This window comes from Cyprinus carpio, chromosome B2 (assembly GCF_018340385.1).
Source record: "Cyprinus carpio isolate SPL01 chromosome B2, ASM1834038v1, whole genome shotgun sequence".
Taxonomy (NCBI): Eukaryota; Metazoa; Chordata; class Actinopteri; order Cypriniformes; family Cyprinidae; genus Cyprinus; species Cyprinus carpio.
The window spans coordinates 21,447,219-21,471,186 of NC_056598.1; the positions used below are offsets into that span (position 1 = coordinate 21,447,219).

Genomic DNA, 23,968 nt, shown 5'->3' on the forward strand with positions numbered 1-23,968 from the left:
ATACTAGGAGACAACAAAATTTTATTCCAGCACTGTGGCATCTATTCAGTTAACCCCTTTTTAAGCTTTTTGTTAGCTAAGCCAGTATTTATTAATTAGACACTAGTACTAGGCTACTAGTTCCTTAGTGACTAGTCAGTATGAAGAAGAGGTATTTCCAGTTCTTCTTGTAACTGTTCTATAGATATTATTTATTTCTAGCTATCTTAAATGCTTATCTATTCCAGCTTTACAAGTACTTTTTATTGCATACTAGTATCTATCCCAGTTTTTGGAATAAGTAGGCCTACTAGTAATTAGTAAACTATCATTGTAGTTTCTGGTACAGATTATTGAATATTATACTATTGGATAACTTACTAGAAATTATTAATTAAGTGCTAGTAACAACATAAAAATAGATAATTATAAATTAAAATGTAATATTAGATAAAAACACAGATTTAAAAGATACCACTTGGTGGCATTGTAAATAGAAATTCTGTCATCTTTTACTCAACTTCATGTCCTTCCAAACCTGTATGACTTGCTTCTGCAGAATATATATATATATATATTAAAAAAAAGGTATTCTTAAAGAATGTTGGTAACCACACAGTTCTGGTTACCATTGACTTCCATTCCATGATTTCCCAAAAACATTTCTCAAAATATCTTTGCTTGTTTGTTTTTTGTTTGTTTCACAGAAGAAATTCATACATCTTCTCTCAATGTAGTTCCACTGTGCTATTCTATTTGGTATTATTTTTGCATACACAACTGCAAATACAGGCTTTAGCGGGATGTGTTCTGCTTCTTTGAGTAAGCCCTAGGTATGAGTTAGATGCTATAGGTGGATCTGCACCTCCAGGCAAATTTGGCACTTGGCACCAGATCAGAGTGAGCCAGCCTTAATCATAAAACCCTCCGGTTCTCATCTGAAATGGGCCTTTCAAATCTTTTAAAACTGCAGGACAGTTTAAGAGTAGTCTGTGCCCTGTGGCGGTTATAAAGACATAGTTATTATTTAGTGAGGCAGCTAACAGTCTAGTGGACTGTTAATCTAACATAATACCTTTTTAAGCAGAGTGGGAGTTTGATATCCATTCACTGTCCAAACAGACGAACAGAAAGTAGGTTTGAGTTTGTACCTGTTTTCTAAGCCACATGCACTTTAAAATTAAAAAGAATTATGAAATACATAAAAACTGACCTAAGAGTTTTGTGCTTGTAAATGTTAAAGATGTTTACCTCTATTCATTTGCTTTGAGACACTCTACTCTTTTATTCAAGGACTGTGCGGACGATTTGTCTCTTCTTTCTGCCTCACTTCACAGCCTCCCTTAGGAGCCCCAGGATTCTCAATTGTGCCTTTGGATTCGCAATGGTCCCAAATGATTTGTGCTAACATTTGACTTGGCACAGCACAGTTGCCATATTTTTACAGTGTGATGTATTTATAGTAAATGGGGGTGGAAAATACTTTTACTGCATTAGCGTTATGTCCTCTGGAACATGAAATTTCGCTGATGGCATGGTATTTTCTGTATAATTTCCTCATGCTTTGAAGTCACAGTTCTCTCTGCTCTCCTCTCTCTCTGATAGCAGCGGTCAATCTAACAGTCTGCATGGAAACTGCAATACTGCTGAGAAAGGAATGAGGTGGTGCAGTTGTTGGGAGGTGGGGGGCAAAGAGAGAAAGAGAGAGAAAAGAGAATGAAGCAGTGGATCACAGTCACAGGAGAATTGATTCATGCAGGTTTCCCAGCAGCCATGTTTTGTTCTGTGCTTTTGTTCCAATGATTTGATTCTCAAAACATTATAGTGAAGCTCCTGATCCAACCTGCCATATTTCAGCTCCCTCCTTGCCTAAATGAGATACAAAGGCATTAGATAATTCAAATCTTTAGAACAGGACAGAAATGAGCAATTCAGAGTGTACAAGTCTGGGTTAAAAGGGTTTGTACCCATACAATAAAAGACTGTAAATTTGTTTCTTAAGTTTTTCCCCTTCACAGTCTCCATTTGATTGTTAGTAAGGTATATATATATATATATATTATATCCATTGTATGCATATCATTTATTTATTGTTTATTTTATGCATTGTGTTTCTCATCAACATGTATTTCTTTTATATATCATTGTTACCACTGGACATTTGGAATTAATATAAATATAATAAATATTATATATATATAATGAATATAAATAAGTAATAAATATAATTAAAATATACATAAAATATAATTAAAATATTTTAACCATTATGTGTGTGTGTATTATTATTATTAATTATATGCATTGTATTTCATATAAAAAATATATCCTATATAAAACATATAATTAAACATTTTAATCATTATATATTTGTGTGTTATTATTATTTATTATATTTATTATACATTATTGTATTTCTCAAATAATCATTATATATTTATCTTATATCACTGTAAGCACTGGACAATTGGAATCAATATTAATATAATTAATATAAATATATAATGAATATAAGCAAATAATAAAAATAATTAAAATATATATAAAAATAATATAACATTAATACTAATAAAAAATTATAATCATCGTATGTGTGTTATTATTATTTATAATATGTATTGTATTTATATAATCATCATGTATTTCTCTTACATATCATTGTAATCACACACATTTGGAATTATCATAAATATAATTAATATAAATAAATGATTAATATAAATAAATATATATAAAATATATATAAAAATAATGTAATATAAAATATAATTTAAAAATCAATCATTATATATGTGTGTTATTGTTATTTATTATATGCATTGTATCTCTCTCTATATATATATATATCATTGTAACTGGACATTTGGTACCTATATAAAAATTGTCAGTTGAACAAAAGAAAACCTGTCTCTACATTTTTAGTTTCTTAAATTAGCCATCTTTTGCCTTAATATCATGGTTTTCAAGCTCTTCTGCAGCACTTACTAGACATCTAGTTCTCTTTCAGATAGCTTTACATCAACTATTCAGTCTGCTTTGTCCCATAAAACCCTGCGTGCAGCACAGTTGATGCTTTACTGAATGTGCTTTTATGCATTACTGCTTTGTAAATTACATCATTTGTGTATTGGAGTATCCACACCTGGGTCAGCCGAAAGTGTAGTGTTCCTAGTTATGTTGCCATGGAAACCAGGTTGAGCTCATGGGGCTACAATCAGATGTTTTGAGGGGGAAAACAGACAGATTTTTTGCTTTAATTTTTTTATTATAAAAATCAATTTGCAGATTTATTAGAGAATATTTGCAGGTATATCTATACATATATATTAGTACTTATTTTCCTTTATTTGGGATGCGTGATCACAGCATACCACGTCTTAGGAAGACTATTGCTAAAGGACATATCATACACATTAATAGCTAATAGCTATAATAATAAAAAAGAAAACACTTTAGTAAAATATTGAACAAAAAAGAAAATAATAAAATGCAGAGTTGAAAAGTCACTTCACAGTTTTGTTGCTTGCCTTCATGCTGGCTAAACATCAAGTGAGACCATGCGTAATTCGAATTATGAAATAGAGGTCGTCATTTACATACGTTTCACAGTACATTCCATTACCCTTAGGCATTTAAAGTGCTCACTGTGTAAACCAGATTTAAGATACCAATTGAAAAATGCATGAAGATAATCCAGATGTACACAAAAGCCCCCTAGGATTCCAACCAAACACATGAAGAGCTTTCAATGGAATTGTGTCCATGTCTGTAGGTTCATCCAACAAGAGTCAGTGATGATTTCTTTACAGGGTCATATTCTTTACATACAATTTACAAATATTTACAATAAAATGTGCATGATATGTAATTATTATTTTATACACAGAACTGATGGGCATTGGCATTGCGGAAGCAAGTCAACCAAAAGGACACTCTACAGATAGCGCAGACTTCCCATGCATGTAAAATGCAAGACGCTCTGCAGTTTTCCTCTCTTGCTGCTTGCAATGTTTGATGGTATCAGCAGTGTGACTCATACACCAGTGGAGTGGGCTTTATAGAGATTGGACACGTAGATTCAGGTATAATGGATTCGAATACAGTCACGATAGATGGATGAGGCGTTGTTCTGAATTTAGCAAATTACAAAGCCATAAATCAGCAAAACTCTGCAGAGTGATAAAAGAGGGGATTTTTATCCTGATATGATTGCATAAACCATGCAGAGCAGAACTGCTGTCACCAGTACGGAGGTGGTAAATTATAGCACCATTTTAAGGGGATGAATGTGTTGGTGGGGCATCCAGGGAACTAATATTAAAATATTAATCATATAAATCAATCAGAGGCTGAGTCATAATATTAACTGACAGCAAACCAGAAACTATATATGACTGATGATATTGTCTTCTGTTCTATTGCAATGCTTGTCACAGTATATCATTAGTATATATTATAGCTTCTGTATACAGGGGTTGGGATATAATACTCTTCTACTTATTTATAATGCTAGTTTTCTACCTGCGCCAAAATAATTGTGTGAAATGTTATCATTCATATCTGAGTGTTTAATATACTTCTTTTTAATAAGTCACTTTTTACCACAGGATTATAATATGTCACCAAAATTGCTTCATTTACAAGTCTAACAAGATAAACCATATGAATTCTGTCTTAGTTGTATTAGTTTTCTGAAATGTTGTTGTGTAAAGCTTTCTTTTTCTACTCATTTCTGGTGTACCCTGTTCAAAAACTAGCAAACCAGCATAACATGGATAAACAATGTTGTCAGATCTGTAATGCACAACCTGAAAACATTTCTCACAATGGTGTACAAAGGCAATCAGCTGGTTGGATAAAAATATAATGCTATACAATCAAGGCCCTTTGAAGCAAGAGATTTATTTTGTCAAAGGCTGATTTGCAGTGTGATTGCATTCTCTTACCGAAACTGAAACAGGTTGGTGGTGTTCCTATAAGGGTCACTGAGAACACAAAAACTGAATTGTTTCAATCCAAAAACTCCTGTAATGTCTGGTACTGTGATATAAATAAAAATGGCTAATTCTGGAAAACATTTGAAATGTTTAAACATTACATATTTGGTTTCTTTATCCTAAAACTCTTATAACTTCAGGTGGCCATATTATATATACTCTTGGATGTTTACTTTAGTCTCTATATCTAGGGTAGATGACTTGCTTCCTCAATTTATTTTTGCTGCCAAAATGCACCTCCTGCAAATGCATTCATTTCCTGATTGACTACATTTGTTATAGTCTCAGTTATACAGTTATAAAATATGAGCAGTTCATCTTGAGAAACATAAAAAATAAGATAGAGATTCTGTCTCACTCTAAATTACTAGGGAGGCCAAAAGTGTTTCAATCTTGAGCAGCTGAACACCAGAGATGGTGGCGATGATGATTACATAAGCATGTGTGCATCTGCATGAAATATGAAGTGTATATGGTTTCAGATTTTTGATCTGCCTTGATGTCATTGCAGGTAATAATTTTACAAAGCATTCTATGTTTCTCTGGTATTTTGCTAATGTTTAACAAAATCATTGTCTTAATTATTGGTTGGTATTTTTTAAGATATAAGGACATGCAAAATGTTTTGAGGACAACAAATAAAAGTGGATTCTACACAACCTGTATACTGTATACGCAACTGTTATATAATCTCATACTGATGCTACTTGCTTAACATTTGATAAACATACAAAACAAAAGTTTAGTTGTCATTATGCAAAGTCCTATGTCTGGATACCATCTCAAGGCCGATATAAAGCCTGGCTGCTTTATTTAATAAAAATATTTGCATCATGAACTCAAAAAGGGCTGTTTAGCAAGTGATTGCTGTCTCAATTTTTCTCAGATGTGAGAGATTTCTGTAATAGAAACAGACAAGGCAATATGAACAGGCCAGTGCTTGTTAAGGCAAAAGACTGTGGTGAAGGATGAAATTTGAGATGTCAGCGTAAAATCCTTGTTATCAGAAATAGGCATGAAATGTCAAGTAACACCATCTCCATTCATTTTTCCCTCCTCAGTTCCTTTCCTTTGTTATTTTATCACTCGATCTCTCCGCTTTATCTCACCATGTCTCTAACAAGCGCTCTACATGATGCTGCATTTCCCCTTCAGCTTGTCAGCCCTGCTTTGCTTCCCAGAACGTTTGCCATCGATGTTCAAACTCATGTTCCTCTTCTTCTCCAAGTTGAGAAGCTCCTGGAAAAGCTCAGTGACATTGTGGTTAGTCTTAGCCGAGGTCTCCATGAAAGCACACTTCCAGATCTTGGACTGGGCCTCTCCGTCCTCGGTCTTGACTTCCCGTTGAGTCTCATCACTCTTGTTTCCCACAAGCATGATGGGGATGTTCTCTACGTTGCCTTTGATAGCAAGAATCTGCTGGTATATGGGCTTTAATTCTTCCAGGGATTGCTTACTAGTGATGGAGTAGACCAGGATGAATGCATGCCCCTTGGAGATGGACAGACGCTGCATGGCAGGAAACTGGTGGCTGCCGGTTGTGTCTGTGATCTGCAGGGTGCAGACGCTCTTGTCACAGCTGATCACTTGTCGGTACGTGTCCTCCACCGTCGGGATGTAGGTGTCCCGGAAAGTGCCTTTCACAAAACGGAGCACCAGGGAGCTCTTCCCCACACCCCCTGCTCCAAACACCACCACACGGTAGTCGTTGCTCTGCTCGGGCATCTTGGGCCTTCAGTTGCTCCACTCTCTTTCTAGACCTAATAGAGGGAAAAAAAACATTTAGATGATTGTGTATTGTACAGGGGCTTTCGAACATTTTGATTCCAAGTACCACCAAATATACCCCTCAAATAATTTTGGTGTAGAATCAGTTTTTACTCAGAAATTAGAGTTAAATTAATAGCAAGTAACAAGTTAATTGAATACAACCTGAAATATTTTAGTTGAAAAACTGAAATGTAAAATACACTCCAAGCATCACTTCCAAATAATTTTTTACAGTGTATATGGACCCTCTTCCTAAAGACTATATATTTTAATGTACCCATTTATTTTAAGATTAATTAATTTGATTCATATTCAAAATATGAAGAGTTCAGATGCAGAAGCCTCTAAGTGCAGTTTGAAATTTTCTTCTAAAATGAGCATTTTTCTTAGACGGCTGTTTGTAGGTTCAATAATTTCACTTTAATGGCAATGAATAGGTTCTTTTCACTGACATTAAAGTGAAATAAATGAACATAAACATAGGAGCCTGAGAAAAATGCTAATTTTAATTTATAAGACAATTTCAGATGGCACCTAGAGGCTTTTGCATCTGAACTCTTCATATATAATATAAATATAACATATTTGACAACAATTGTACTGTATTATATTGCCAAACTAATTTTTTTTATTCTTTTTAAACTTTCTTTTTTTTTGTCAAAATATTTACTTTAAAAAAATCCTCAGTAAAACTTTTATCATGCACTTGCTTTTTTGGTTGCCTTTTTTACTTTTTTGCCCCCCTCCCCCAATAGACATTTAAAATATGTATTGAAAATATTCATAACAGTTTTCCCCTTTAGCTAGTAAAACAGACAAAGTTTTTATTTTTCCACAAAACTAATCTGTCACGGTCTGGTGTGCAAAACAAATAGTTATTTTAATAATCCACAGAAGAGAAAGGGCACAACCAAACACAAATCCAAATGATAGCAGACTAAGGAATCAGGGGAGAACACAGGACTTATAAACAGTGAACGTAATCGAGAGGAATAGAAACAGGTGTGGAGCTAATTAATCAAAAACCATCAAGTCAAGTCAAGTCAAAGTTTATTTATATAGCACAAATTTAACACAACTGTAGCTGATCCAAAGTGCTTTACAGTAAAACATGATTTAAAATAGAAAAGAGTGGAGATATAAGCAAATATCATATACAACAGACAAATTATACATAAAACACCAACTATATATACATAAAAAGAATAAAATAATATAAATACATAAACAGTATCACTCAAAAGCTAAGGTATAAAAATATGTCTTTAAGCTAGTTTTAAAAACATCCAGTGATGGAGAAGCCCTAATACTCAAGGGTAGACCATTCCAGAGCTTTGGGGCAGCTACAGAGAAAGCTCGATCACCTTTTGATTTGCAGCGAGAACGAGGAACCGATAAAAGTAGTAACTGATCTCCAGATCTTAATTGCCTAACAGCTGTGTAAGGTTTTACAAGATCAGAAATGTAATCCGGGGCCGAGTTATGCAATGCTTTGTATGCAAAAAGAAGAATCTTAAAATCTATTCTAAATTTTATGGGAAGCCAATGCAATGAGGCAAGGACAGGGGAGATATGGTCTCTTTTTCTAGTTCCTGTCAGCAATCTTGCTGCCGAGTTTTGAACCATCTGTAAACGGGAAAGTGTAGATTGAGGTAGACCAATATAGAGCGAATTGCAGTAGTCTAGTCGAGAGGAAATTAGTGCATGAATCACTACTTCAAGGTCTTTTCTAGAAAGAAAGTGTTTTACTTTTGCTACAGATCTAAGTTGGAAAAAGCTACTCTTCACAACTACATTTATGTGCTTGTCAAACTGAAAAAAAGAGGGTCAAAGTAGACACCAAGATTTTTGGCATGATTGTGCAAATTATTACTTAAAAAAACCTAACTGTGTTTTGACAGAGTTGTTGGTAGCAGCAGGACCCAGTAGAAGCACTTCGGTTTTATTTTCATTTAGTTGCAGTGAGTTATTTGACATCCAGGATTTAACTTCATTTAGACATGAGAACAGACGGTCTAAGGAAAGGTCGTTGGCATATTTGATTGGAAGATATAATTGAAGGTCGTCAGTGTAACAGTGATAATTTATGTTATATTTCCGGAATATTGAGCCTAAAGGGAGCATGTAGAGGGAGAATAAAAGAGGGCCAAGAATGGATCCCTGCGGAACACCGCATTGAATAGGCATGGTGGGAGAAGTGAATGACCCGATATTCACAGAGAAAGTTCTCCCCTTTAGGTATGAGGTGAACCACTGCAAAGCTTGGCCCTGGACTCCAACAACGCACTGAAGACGATTTAAAAGAATGTCGTGGTCGATAGTGTCAAATGCGGCACTCAAATCTAAAAGAATCAGGATGGCAGAAGACCCAGAATCGATAGACAGCAGAATGTCATTCGAGACCTTCAGCAATGCTGATTCAGTGCTGTGCCATGGAAACTAACTAGACAGGATAATGGAGACACAGAAAACTAAACCAAAACAGATCATAACCGTGACAGTTTGCCCCCTCCCGGAACAGTGCGTCCTCACACTGACAGAAATAGTCCAACAGAGGAGGGAGGGTGGGGGTTCAGGAGGCGGGCGTGGGGCAGGCAAGGGGCAGGCAATTGACAAGCAGCATATTCCATATGGCCAGGGCGGAGTGGATGGAAGGAGGAGCCTGGAGCAGGAGGAGCCAAATGGAACTCCAGAGGCCAGCCAGGATAGAAGCCCATGGTGGAGTCAACGGCAGGAGGAGCCATGGTGGAGAAAGAGCCGATGGTGGAGGAGCCCAGGATGGAGCCGAGCAGACGGAGAGCCAGGGTGACACTGAGGATCCGGAGGGCCAAGGCTGAGCTGGTGGCTCAGGCGACCGAGACGGAGGCGGGGATCCAGAAGACCACGGTGGAGCCATAGCAACTGAGGATGGAGGCGAAGTCGAAGGGAAGGAGGAGCCTGACAGAGCCAGAGGGATGGAGTGATGAGGCAAAGCCAGAGGAGTGGAGTCCCAAGGCGGCGGATGGTCGACGACTGACCAAGGCGGAGCTGGAGGGATGACGGGCCATGGTGGAGACAAGGAAGCTAAGAGCCAAGGTGGAGCCGATGGGTCGAAGGACCGAGGTGGAGTCCAGGGCTTGGAGGCTGTAGGCTGAGACAGGGGATCCTCATGCCAAGGCAGAGCTGGAGACTGGAAGTCCCGAGGCGGATCAGAGCGCCCAGATGGCGATGACTGATGGTGAGCTGAGGGACTGACAGGCACCAGTGGAGATGGAAGCTGAAGGAACTGGCTGGTTTAAGAGGAGGTGGGAGAGGAAGGCTGGGAGGAAATACAGGATGACTTGAGCTGGGCGGAAGCAGCAGAGACACAGGAGAACTGGGTAATGCCTCCCCAAACCAATCTATTAAATCCATCTGGAAAATGTCCATAAGTTCCTCATAGTATAGTCCAGTGACCAGTTGCAGCTCACCCTCAGCGGCGGGTGTGTGGGCGGGGCTTCCCTCCAATCCCTTGGTCAGACGGTGCTAGAGGCTCAGGCTCCATGGCGATGATCGGCTCTGTCGTGGCGGGCTCAGGCTCTCTGTCTGCAGTGGGCTCAGGCAGTAACTCCGTGAAATCCTCTTTGGGACCGTTCGCTGGCAGACGTGCCTTACACTGCTTGCTCAGGCTGGTGTGATAGAATACACAAAGCAAGCGGTCAGGGAAGTCTGTAAGGCACACCAGATCGAAAAAGTCCCTAGTATGGTCCTCCAGCAAACGGTCCTGTTGCTCCAGGCACAGGAGTAGGACTGCTGGGATTGCCATTCCGGGAAAGAGGAAAAACTAAACAAAAAAGAAGGAAAAACGCCGCTACACTCGATCTGCTATTCTGTCACGGTCTGGTGTGCAAATCAAAGCGCACGACGAAGGAGTATAACAAAATAGTTCTTTTAATAATCCACAGGAGAGAAAGGGCACAACCAAACACAAATCCAAATGACAGCAGACAAAGGGATCGGGGAGAACACAGGAACAGAAATAGGTGTGGAGCTAATTGATCAAAAACCATGGAAACTAACTAGGCAGGAAATGGAGACACAGAAAGCTAAACCAATACAGATCATAACCGTGGCATAGACAAATATTTGTTTTATTATTTCTTAAGCCTAAAAAAAAATCATGAATGTTTTTCCAAAAATACATCCTCCAATTCCTCTAGCATCCATTTGTGACCCCTAAAATCACATTGTAAAATGCTAAAGTACATTGTTAAGCATGACACACAGGACAGGAATGATTGACAAGCAAAAAAAATGTCATCAATCACCAAACATGCTGATGAATGCTTGGTTCTATTTCTCACAACAAGTAGCCATGTCCACTATGAAACCTCACTCCTCAAAAAAAAAAAAAAAAAATAATAATAAATAAATAAATAAATAAATAAATAAATTAAAATAATTGTAAATTAAACATTACATTATTCTAACTGGCTGTGAATATGTCATGTCATACATATTCAGTATATTCAGTATATACAGAAAAATTGCTAGTGACCGGAAGCACTTCACATATCCTGTTTAATACATTATGCTTTAAACATTTAACATGATCATAATTTATTTGCTGGATATTTATCAAATTCAAAATTACAGGTATGATCCACAAACACATTTAGAGATGTTTTGCTTCTAGACAGGACTCAAGTGGCTTTTCTGAAGAAAGAGACATGAGCCTTGTCATCCATCATGCTATTATGAAATCACAATGCAACTCATCATAATGTATCTGCTTTGCCCTCAGACACTCTCTTGCTTTCGCTGCAGTTTATAGCAGTGCATTATTTATTGCCTCAGAGCCAAAACAATAATTCTAAACCGTTTTCTGCTCCTGAGCACACTAGCATTCAGATTGACACGCTATGTATCAGTCTGAAAGTAAAAGAGGTTTTAGACTTTTTAAAATACACTTTTATATGTGCAATTTAATGTTTGCATGAATAATTTAGCCAAGACACAGACCATATCCATCGGTGTCAGAGAACCACAAACATAGAACACACATCGAATTGTGTATAGATTAGGCAGAAGCAAGCAAGAACACAATTTCCAGGCTTTACACCGATTTCAACTTCAGTAATCAATACCTCAATTTCACACCAACAGATGAGGGATACTGAAAGACACCTCCAATGAAACAACCACAGTTCTGTCAAAGTTTCTGCTAAACTTGCATCACATGTGATGGCAGACATGACAGACATTATTTGTCTCAAAACTTAAGCTGATTATAGCTTGAATCAGAGCTGTTGTGATTGTTTATTTCATTAGTACTGTTAATTTTGGCCTTTTATTTCAATGATTTACTGTGTCTGTGGTATTCCCTATACTAGTCTTTTTAAAGTGATGTATGTGCACACTTATAAAAATAAAGGCTCTTTAATTGGCATCTAATATTTCACCCAAAAAATGTACATTTTGGAGAAATTTAGCATTACATCACTTGCTCACCTATGGATCCTCTCCAGTGAATGGGTGCCGTCAAAATGAGAGTCCAAACAGCTGATAAAAACAATAATCCCCAAGTAATCCACATGACTCCATTCCCTCAATTTACATCTTGTGAAGTTCAAGGTGAGTGTTTCTAATAAACAAGTCCATAATTAAGACATTTGAACTTTAAACAGTTGCTTCTGGTTAAAATAGTCCATAATCCTACAATAATGCTTCCCCCAGTGAAAATGCCCAACCCCTGTTGTCCTCTCACATCAAAATTCCCCAACATATTTATTTAAAACTATTCTGGATTGCTTTCACTAAACAGTGCTTGATGTGTGTATATTTCTCACCTGATTCAGACAAAACAACTTTGTCATTGCAGAAAGAAATATTATGAATAGAGAACTCATATTTTACTACAAACACACAACTTTTTACTTCACAAAATGTTAATTGTTGGACCGGAATCATGCATTACTTGTAAATTATTGCGATACTTTTATCAGCTGTTTGTACTCTCATTCTGATGGCACCCATTCACTTATAGAGGATCCAGTTGTGAGCAAGTGATGTATTTCTAAATTCCTCAAAGTCTGTTACAATGGGAAAAAAAATCATTTACATCTTGGATGGCCTAAAGTGTATATAAATTTTCAGCAAATTTTCATTTTTGGATGAATTATTCCTTTAACATCTATGGAACCTTTCCACTGCACCAACCCTTTTGGAAACTTCATTGTCTGATGAAAAAAAAATGCACTGCATAATTTGTACCACAGTTTAAATGATTGGACAAACAACTACACAGTGAATCTATATCTTGTGTATGGGTGATCTAAATGAATGTTCATATGGTAATTCATGAGTTATTTGTAAATTCTGCAAGTGCAAGGTTTCATAAAGATATTAATGCAAAATACAGTGTTTTGAAAGTTGGAGAGTGAAAAGTGGAGACTTTTTTTGTCAGAAAAATGACATCAAGGTTCGAAAAAAAAAAAAAAAACTATGTGAAGCCAACGATGTCTTTCAAAGCTAGCTTGCATCATATTTTCATCCAGCATTGTGACACCAGGCTACTTGCACTCAGGGCTTAAAGTGCAGTGACATGCTTGGCAGGGTGCACCAATCCCAACAGAAGTCAAGCTCTCATCTGAGAGAAGCCCTGGTGCCTCTCCCCCTCTTTCTCACACTCTGCACGCTGTCAAATCAATGAGCAGAGGACACTGAGCCTTTGATCAATGCTAGTGTCTGCGGATTTCAGGCCTCTGACAGGCTAGTGCCCCCCTCTCGCCCCTCTTAAGGTGTCACACTTGTTTCTGTGCTGTGATTGATGTCAGTCTCCCTTAGAGTGCTGTGTTATCTATTCTATAAGTCCTTCGCGGAAGGGCCAGAGAGCCGGTGAGCTTATTAATGCTGTTACAGCGTCTCGCTACTCCAGCCAAACTCTATTATAGATTAAGTTTGGCACGAGGAGAGATTATAATGCATGTCCCTCATTCAAGGTTCTCCCAAGCTCTCTCACAGCAATGTGCTGATGCTGCCAGATTTGGGAATGACCTTGCTTTTACTGAAGTGAATGTGGAATATATCACTCAGACGTTAGGATTCGAAAGGTAATGTTTGCTGAATAGCACACAGGCGCTGTGCCACATAATCTTAAACAATCACAATAAATAGAAGTGCGAGCTCAGTATGCTGGCGGTTCTGTTTGCAAACCACACACTCCAGGACCATGCATACAAAAGTCGGAAACAACAGTATATGGACAAATGACCCTATTTGCTTTCCGAGCTTATTGTGAGCGAATCATTGGTGCATGTTATTCCAAACAAATTAAAAGTTCTTTGTAGTCTTGAATCAATATGTAATAATTTGCTGTTGTTTTGAACAACTTTCCTTTTATGCTGATATCACATAGGCATCGCTGGATAATGTTTACTAATAGCTAAATAATTATTTTGGAGCTATTTCAATAAACTGACATTCGGTCTGGGCAATAGGTCAAGTTTGACCTCCTTTTGTGAGATGCTGTGACTACGCTTTCTAGATACAAAAAGCATCTTTCTTAACTGATGTCATTAAATTTGTATGAATTATTATTATTATTATTATCAAATTTCAAATCACATACATTCACTTCTAAATGTCACATTATAATCTTTACAATCAACCACTGACTTTTTCCTGTAAACTGTTTCCTATAGTTGAATTCTGTATCTAAAAATATCAGTGCACACTAACTAGTTTTTGAAGCAATAATTAAATATTTTGGGTGAGTTACTACATTTATTAGACATGCAGTAGAATTGTGAGGTAACAAGTGACAATTGCACTTACAGTTTAGAGAATGTTAAGAGTGTTTCAGAAAGCGGGCCAAACTGAATGAGAAAACTGTAAAAGAAATTCATACTGTGTAGACAGATAGATTTCAGTTTTTCTACTTGAAAAAATGTAACTTTTAATTCATTTTTCAACTTGCAGATTCTTCGTTTCTAGAAATTTCTGAGTAAAAATTTTGTTTTCACACTTGTTTTCAGTGTAGATAGATAGACAGACAGACAGACAGACAGATAGACAGCAATAGAATGACAGATAGATGCATCTAGCTGTTTTTGAAACATGTGAACAGCCCTTTAAAGTGAATCACTGCACTGGGTTCCACAGGACAACCATCACACCGAGTCCATTAGCCCAAGTCTGCTCTAATCTGAGAGAGAAGCTTTGCAGCATAATACACTCTCTAAAGAGCTGCTTTCTCTTTATCAGTCAAACCAGGCTTTCACTCTGCCATAAATGGCAGTTCCATTGTCATATCCCCATGGATACGTATATTCTACTAAAGAAAAAAGGATTTTTGGTTCAGAAATTACTCTTATTCTGTGGGAATCAGATATGCCTCGCTTTACTGCATACTAAAGACCTGACAGGAGATAGAGAGGCATCTGCATGCACACTTTTGTGTTCACACTGAGTCTGAGACCAATGTCAGTGTTCTGGGAAATCAAACTTGTGTATAAGTGTTGGTTACTGGATGTGCAGACTGAAAGGGAAAGGGAGAGTGGGACGAATAGGAAGAGGGAGGGGTACGGAAATGGAAAAATAGCCTTGGTGCCATTAAGTGCATGACTTAATATTATGTCATTATCTATTTCTTGTGGTGCAAATAAAAACTAAGCAGAAGGGGTTTTGTAACTGTGATCAAAACTGATATTTCTAAACAATAACCAAGTTAAACAACAAGAGGGAAAACAGATCGATGAGTATGTATATAAGTGTTTCTTTGGTTGCTGTTCAGATATAATATCCAGATGCACTGCAATAATGAAGAAATTTAATTTAGAAGAGATTATTTAACTGAATACAAAGAATTTAAAGGGACAGTTCACCCATAAATGAAAATTCTGCCATCATTTATTCATCCTCGTCCTTGACTTTTCTTCTATGAATTCTGAATGTACATATTACAGTTCTGTTTGTTTATTTGTTTGTTTTTTGTATTTTAAAAAATTAAAAAGGTAATTGTGATCATGCAGTTCTGAAAAGATAAGTCTTAACTGTTAGATATCAGAGTCAGAATTTTGAAATAAAACTCTGCAATTATTTTTGTCGTTTTTTATTCTGTGGTGGGGGAAAAACAGTATTGCATCTTTGTGTTTCACAAAAAAAAAAAAATATTTGGAATGACACAAGGGTGTATAAATAGTGACAAAATTTTCATTTTAAGGTGATTTATCTGTTTAAATCTTTCATTTAAATGCAAAATACACATCACTCTATAAAGTTATTATTGTCAAGAAATCACTGCTGGGTCTTTATGCCACAGATGTGTGCTTATGTATTATAGTGTTTACAGTAGCAGTTAAAAATTTGGACTCATAAGGGGAGCAGGGCTAAAGCCTATAAATACCCCATATACCATCTGCCATCTCTCGGTGCCATATATTGCTGGATTAGACTCACTCATTCAGCTGTGCAGGGGCATGAGAAAATGCTGTAAAACAGAGTTGTAAATAAATACTGGCCTGACTAAATCTAACACATTTGCCTTCACAGTAGTCAGTTAATTCTATTAATTAATTATGGGAGTTTTTTAATACAATACCAATTTCCAAATATGTCAAAAAACATAATTAATCCATATACTGACAACAAAATTAACCTTATAGAGCATATTTAATAAACACTTGACATGCTAGATTTCAAAGGAATAGTGCACCTAAAAATTTTAATTCTGTAATCTGTCAACTATTTTTGTTTATACAATTCAATAGTCAATAAAGTTTAAAATAACACTGTAACCAGCATTCATTGTATGGACAAAACAAAACATTTATATATATATATATTTGTATTACACAGAGGAAAGAAAGTCATACAAGAACGACATACGGGCAAGTAAATAATCACAGAATTTTCTGTTTTTGGGTGAACCATAATAATAATAAAGGATTTTAATATGCATAAAACAGTTCTGCACAAGACAGAAAGATGGTAATCATTAAAATCACTTAAAAGTAACAGCAAGCAACTATCAACGAAGTCAAATACAAGTTAACAATATACCTGACACCATAATGGTACTCTCCAACCTCATGAACTCAGAACAAATGACTATACATGACAGCTTCAGCTGAATTGCTAATTGCTCTGTTGCGTTTTACCTTACCATAAGTGTTCTGCAGTTTTACTGTGTCCCTGCCAGCATTGAAAGAAACATCTCTCTTGCTCTTGTCGATCAGTCCGTCAAACAGATTGCTCCTCTGTGGACTGGGCTTAGAGGCTAATCATCGCGCTTTACCTCATCTCCCTGCTGGATGTGCTTCCAGTGACCCAATTCAAAGGATTTAAAACTCCCAGCATGCATCCATGCCACAAAGCAAAGCTCCTGTGATACAAGGCCGGATCTGAGGGACAGAGTGCATGAAGGTCTGATATATTAGCTCAGAGATTATGTCAGACTTTTTGAACTAGATAAAGACCACTGTAAACTGCAGTTTATCTTGAGATGGTGTGTTTGTTTGTTTGTTTGTTTGTTTTTTGTTTGTTTTTTGTGGTTGATCCCTTATACTGGCCTACGCACTGGCAGAAAACCTGTATCTTAAAACCTTAATACTGAGATTCACATTTAAACATTATGCTCAGCCATTACAATGCCTTAGGGTGTAAGGAGCTTAATCAAATGCATGGATTGTATTCCACAAATAATCTTGATTGATTTACTATCATTTGCAAATGACTGGAGGTTTGCTGCCCGAGAACTTGAACATGCCTGTGGCTGCAGGCTAGTCCGGTTGCTTAGTACCTTTTCTCCATTAGCTGCTACACCTCGAATTAATTGTTAATAACATTGTAGCTCTCTAGGCAGGGATTTTCTCGGTTTAACTGGGGAGGTTAAGTGGGTGGTAAATGTGTATGAGTTTATACTTAATCAGTTAATCTCAAATTAGCATGCTTATTAAATTCATCATAAGCATTTCAGAAATTTCAAGGATAATTGCAGTCTTTATGAGAGTGAAACAGTCACATGGCTTGATCTCTCCCCTTTGAGCTACATCTGTCTTCCAGGTAAACTTTTAATATATTTAAAGAACAAATTGGTTAACACAGATTTAGACAGATTTCTTAACATGAGGTGTAAATCAGATGATATGATCTGACATTGATTCTTTTAGAAAGTGATATTTGCTGATACCTCAAAACATGCTGCGATACATTTGCGTTTTGATTAGATTCAGGGGTAAAGACTGATATAATTAATATTATGTGACTTTTTTACACAACCAGTTACATAACTCACCAATATACCTAAAATATAACATGAATATTTAATTAAACTCCCGTAAAATTGCAAAACCCAGTATCCTAACTGGGACATTCACACAAAAAAATATACTTAAGTTTTTTTGATTAATATAAAAACATAATGATATCATTCAGTCTGTAAAATTTGCAAATCTAGTATCCACTCCAGTTGTTGAAAAAAAAAAAAAGCATTTATATATATATATATATATATATATATATATATATATATATATATATATATATATATATATATATATATATACATTAAAAAAAGCATTTAAAGAATAAAGTGAAAACTTGTCAAATATTTGATTACAACTCAGTAAAATGTATTTTTTTTTAAGCGTTGCATCATTACATCATATTGTTAGTCATTTGATTGATCCGTATTGATGTATTGTTTCTCCCCTAATTTCTAGTCTATATTACGGTTTGCTCTGAAAACAACCATTCATTTCCTTGTTTAAATCACACAGGAGGTTGTGGCAACTAAGTAACATTAGTTTTCTTGGTTATAAATTCTGCATCTGTCAAGGAGTGCACACAGAAGCAAAGCCTCATAGTAGTGGACTAAAAGAAGAAAACATCTTGTCAAACTGCAATCCAGGCCCAGGCTGTGCTCTTAATTGGCCTGCTCACTATAAGCTCTTGCAGGGCTGTCTCGGGTTTTTAGGAGCAGCAGAGACCAATCTGTCACTATAGATTTCTAAGAGAAAAGAACAGGCCTAATATAAAGTAGACTCACCAGGATAACACCTGACCCCCTCAATACAATAATACACTCTTAAAGGTGCACTCAGTACCCTATACCCTTATCATGCTATTTGAGGGGACATAAAGTGCACTCATTTAATCCCACAATGCAACTCAAAGGTGGAACCAATGTACACTCAACAGCTAGCCACTAAAGCTGGGGCAATAAAGGTCTTCAGGATTATTAGAAAGTTACAGGAATTATGTTTGATCAAGGTTGGAGCTAAACTCTAGAAGTGGACATCGAGGGCAAGAGTTGAGAACCCCTGTGCATGAAAGCGCTGCCAAATGAAATCTTGTATTTTGCAAGAAGATGGTGTCCAAAGCACCTCTGGTGCACTCAGTGTCCTAATTTATTTGTCATTGACTCATTAAGAAAACTATATTAGTGGAGTAATGTAGGGAATAGTGAATGAGGGGGAGATTTCGGATACATCAGGGGTCCTCAACTCTGGACATCAAGATCAACTTTCTAACAGAGTTTAGTTCCAAACCCAATCAAACACACCTGAACAATCTAATCATGGTCTTCAGGATTACTACAAACAGACTAGATTGTCTTACTATTAGGAGATGAGATTGTGTGTATTATTTACTATTGGAGAAAGTGTAATTGTCTGTCAAATTATTAAAAGATTAGCTGTTCACTCTAAAAAGCTGTTTTTTAAGTGTAGTGAAGCCTCTCCTCAATTGACATCCATTAAAAAAAAACGGCCTGTGGTACGCACTGCCAAAGCAGAAGCATCAGCATTAGATGTTATGCTTTTTTAGGTAAAGGTTGCAGGCTTGCCTTCAAAGTTTTCTACAAAGTTCCAGGTAAGTGTGTCTAATCCAGGTTGGAGCTAAGCTCTCCAGGAAAGTGGATCTTGGGGTCCAAATTTGAGGAACCCCGGGGTATATCCTAAACTTTTGTTCATCTCTTATTTGTCCCAATAGTTACAACAGTTTTTATGCTTTATAGTGACATCTACTGGCAAGGATGCATTAAGTTCGTGAATTTCTGATGCTTTGCACCATGTCTTTTGTTCCTTTCCTTTATTTTTGTATGGTCTCATACCACACACAATCATTCTCTGACAAGGAAAAAAAATGACTTTAACAATATAATAGACCATCAGTTAACAACCTTTGAGATCACAGCAAGTCTGTCTTTAAAGGTGTATATGATATTGTTAAAACCATTTTCCCTATGGAGAAATAATCAGTTTTACAACCATATCCCAACCGTTGCACTCTATTGCATGATAGGACAGGTCATGTGATGTCAACATGGAAGTATCCATGAGGGACGACCCCCTCCATTTTAAACTCTTTTTTTTTCTAGGCCTACGACTTAAGTTGTCATCACACGTTACTGTACATAACCTTTATAACTCACATTTTTCAAATGTACATCTTATTTATCTGCAAAACTTTTTAATTAGCACATAATGACTGAGTGCACCTTCAAATCCCATTATAGGCCAGATGAGGTGAGGATGTCTAAAAAGCTTTAAACATTACTACTATTACAACTTCTATTACTAATAAAAGCATAGGCTACTGGGAAAGTGCTTCGCCCCTTTCTCATTCAGCTCGTTCCAGCATTCTATTATTGCCTCTGGTGCAATACTAAAAACTGATGCACGTCTGTGAATTAGTCTCCATATAAATTGCTGTATTAGATTCCATTATGAGCGCAGCCTGCTGCATCATCTTCCGCAACAAGACTGCCATGAGGGTCATGCATTGGCTCTATACAATGATATATTATTATACTAATGCACCCAAGAGGACGTCAGCAGCGCGCGGATCCTCTTTCTCAATGTTCACATTGCACAACCAAATCAGACTCTTTAGCCCACTATTGCTATACATTCAGCTGTTTAGTCATCCAAAAAAGGCCTTTTTAATGATGCAAAGTGACATGAATATAGGCTACATATATTTCCATTTAAATGGATGGCTGATGCTGCTGGTTTACTGTTTGTCGCACACACTCGTAGTTTATTAATAAATTGTTGATGATTATTATGTTTTGTAGAAGTAGTGGGTGTTGTAAATGGAAATCCCCAAGACTGCAGGCAGTTTGCACCAGTGTATCTTACACATTTTATATCATCATGGGGCCGAATGTTGGACACACACAGGAGTAAACTATGAGTTCAGCACCACCATATCATACGCAGCCCGTTTCATTCATAAAGAAGCGACTCTCCATAGCACTGGTGGTGCGGCGATTCACATGCCTGTATATGCTACGTAAAGCCAGCTTTTATGTAGAATCGTGTTCAGTATTTTTTCGTTTTGGTTACTATTTGTTGTTACAGCAAATGCCATCATGACAGTTATGGTCAGTGCAGCTAACGATTTACACACAAAACAGAAAATGCTGCAAGTATTCAGCAGTCAAAGTCTAACTGAAATCTGTGTAACGCTTGTCCGGGTTGCTTATGCTGTGCTCTATAAAAAAAAAAAAAATTAAAAATAAAAATAAAAAGACACAATATACCCAAGGCACTACATAAATGAATTGATTTCATACATCGGCGCGCGATTCGTCTCACCTACCTGAACTTAACGTATCCCGCGTGACTGATCTCTTTGACTGACAGGACAGATGAATGGCAGCCTGCGCTAATAAGCACGGTACTAAAGCATTTTAGACTAATAATGAAAACGTGATAGAGTCCAATCTCAACGGCAGTCCTCTCTCTCCCTCTCTCTGTATCGCACTCACTCACACACACACACACACACACACACACACACACACACACACACACACACACACACACACACACACACCCTCCTCCTCAGAATCTCCACTTGCTTCAGATAGAAGGTGGGAGATTTTTAACATATTGCCTACAGGAGGTGGACAAAGTAACAGAAGCACCTACCAATACAGTGCAGTCTCTCTACAAACTACTCCTAAAATTCAGTACAAATCTAAAATTATTTGACATTTAAAGCACTGAAACTCAAAATTTTAGATGTTTCATAACAAAAAAGCCCAAATATAAAAATGTAAATATAAAATGTATAAAAATGCAAATAATTTTAAATGATTGCATTTAAATAAATACATTTAAAAACATTTAAATAAATATATATTTAAAAAATAAATGTAATAACATTTTTAAATAAATTTAAATACGTTAAAAATGTTAATGATTACATTTAAAAAGACATGTTAATAAACCCTAAATCTAAATAAACTTTTTATAAATAAGCATACATTCTAAATAAACATTTAAAATGAATTAATTTTAAAATAACTTTAAAATACACTTAAAAATGCATTTAAACAAACATTTAAAAAATAAAAACAACATTTAAAAAAAATAAGGTACTTAAGGTTTAATTTTTTTAATACAGCATGTCAAAATGAAAAGAAAACTGAAAAAGCATTGAGGTTCCTCAGACTGCAACTATAGCAGAACCACTTTAAAGGTGCCTCAAATTCTGTGTATTCAAGATATTTCAATATACATTTTAAGTGTCTTAAATAGAGGTATTCCAGAAGGCCCAGGCAGTGTGAAAAAAAATCTAAGGGATCCCCAAATGGTGTCTCAAGTACATTTTAATTTTTACAGTGTTTTGTGCACCTTCTCTCTAAGCCTGGAGGTGCTTTGGCTGTTGCTAACAAGGCAGATAGAAGAATGTTAGTCCCTGTCACAGATTCAATCTTTGTGCTGATGTCTTAGCGGATAATGGTGATAATGGAGTTCCTTGCGGCAATTCCATTTTTTTCGTCTGGCATGCAGCTAGACCTGGGAAGGGTGGCGCATCATAATCTAAGTTTTATACAATAATCTTTCACATTGCACATTCCCGTAAAAGTATCTGACAGAATATTGTGTATAATACTTAACAGTTATTGGTATCAGACAGCAAAATTACACAGTATCAAACAAAGACCTCACCAAGTAAACTCAGTAAGCATTAAATCTGAATAAACTAACACTGGGGGTTCATTAAACATGCATACTCTTTTTGTGTGGAGAGATGGAGGCGGCAGACAACCAAATATAATCACAATAGACAGGCTGGGGTGTAGTTTGATAATAGCTTGCAGGAAGCAGGAGGCCAGGCCGCAAACAGCATGTGGATATTAGTCACCTCATAATAAGGTATTCAGACATTTACATTTAGGATATTCTACAGTGGCAAAAGATATTTTTTATGCATTTAAGTTTCTCTCTACAGTACAATGTGATTTACTAATTTAAGTTTCTGATTAATTCTTGGTCTTGACAGATTACATCAGATGTCACATTAAATCAGTGGTACAGTTTGTCTCCCTCTTCCTGTTAGAATCAGTACTACATTGTCAAAAACGGATAGATATTATATTAAGAAACAGAGTAGAGACAACACTATGTATACATTAATACTTTTACTTAAAGATGTTGTGGAACTTTCTCCATTTCGATTATCCCTTGCCAATGCTGATCCTGCTCTTAAAAAAAAGCAAAGTGTTGTGTAAATGAATAAAATGCTTCAACATTATTACAATGGCTCACATCTCAGTGAACGCATAGTTTGCTTGCTGCTGTAACAGGTGCACTGAGAATGCCATCTCCACTACCATTTACACAGTCCTCTTACAATTAAAAGGTAACCTGAGAACGCTGTTCCACTAGACCTCCGCTTTTAACATGATTAAACAATCATTCACACCCTTGTTTACTTCTTGCTTGGAGTCCCAGTGGTACACTTGAACTCCCACTTGCATTACAGCTGTTGTCTTCCTTGAACTAATATTGCATATACTTAGTGTCATTGCCTAATTAAACACTGTACACACTCTGTGTCATGGCAGATACTTGACCTCTGTATTTGCACATATACTGTAGTCTTGCATATTAATATCCAAATGCATACACTCTAAAAAGGTACAAAGCTGGTAAAAAGATATTAAAGCAACATCTCTGCAGTCTATTTGCCTCACAAATTAGTATTTCAAATATTACATATTAGTACATTTGAAAGGATAACACCCCTGGAAACTTTTTTCTAAAAGTGTATATTACCCTGGACATTTGTGACCCTGGATCAGTCATAAGTAGTACTGGTATATTTGTAGCAATAGCCAACAATACATTGTATGAGTCAAATGATGTTTCTCTTATGCCAAAAATCATTAAAATATTAAGTAAAGATCATGCTCAATGAAGATATTTTGTAAATTTTCTATACTCTAAAAAATGCTGGGTAAAATA

The 23,968-nt window shown here is 36.3% G+C and overlaps 1 protein-coding gene across 2 annotated transcripts; it reads right to left on the bottom strand.

Annotated features, from left to right (window-relative positions):
- Positions 1-3,229: 3,229 nt before the first annotated feature.
- Positions 3,230-21,505, bottom strand: LOC109056906 (GTP-binding protein Di-Ras1). 2 transcript variants are annotated; one of them, XM_042718598.1, is made up of 2 exons: positions 16,870-17,054; positions 3,230-6,736 (listed from the first exon to the last, which is right to left on the bottom strand). In XM_042718598.1, the coding sequence occupies exon 2, from the start codon at positions 6,699-6,701 to the stop codon at positions 6,105-6,107; it is 597 nt and encodes a 198-aa protein (XP_042574532.1). In that variant the 5' UTR covers positions 6,702-6,736; positions 16,870-17,054; the 3' UTR covers positions 3,230-6,104. The 2 variants fall into 2 exon arrangements, with proteins under 2 accessions (XP_042574532.1, XP_018929638.1); XM_019074093.2 differs by lacking the exon at positions 16,870-17,054 and adding an exon at positions 21,312-21,505 and having other exon boundaries at positions 3,232-6,736.
- Between the last annotated feature and the right edge of the window lie 2,463 nt (positions 21,506-23,968).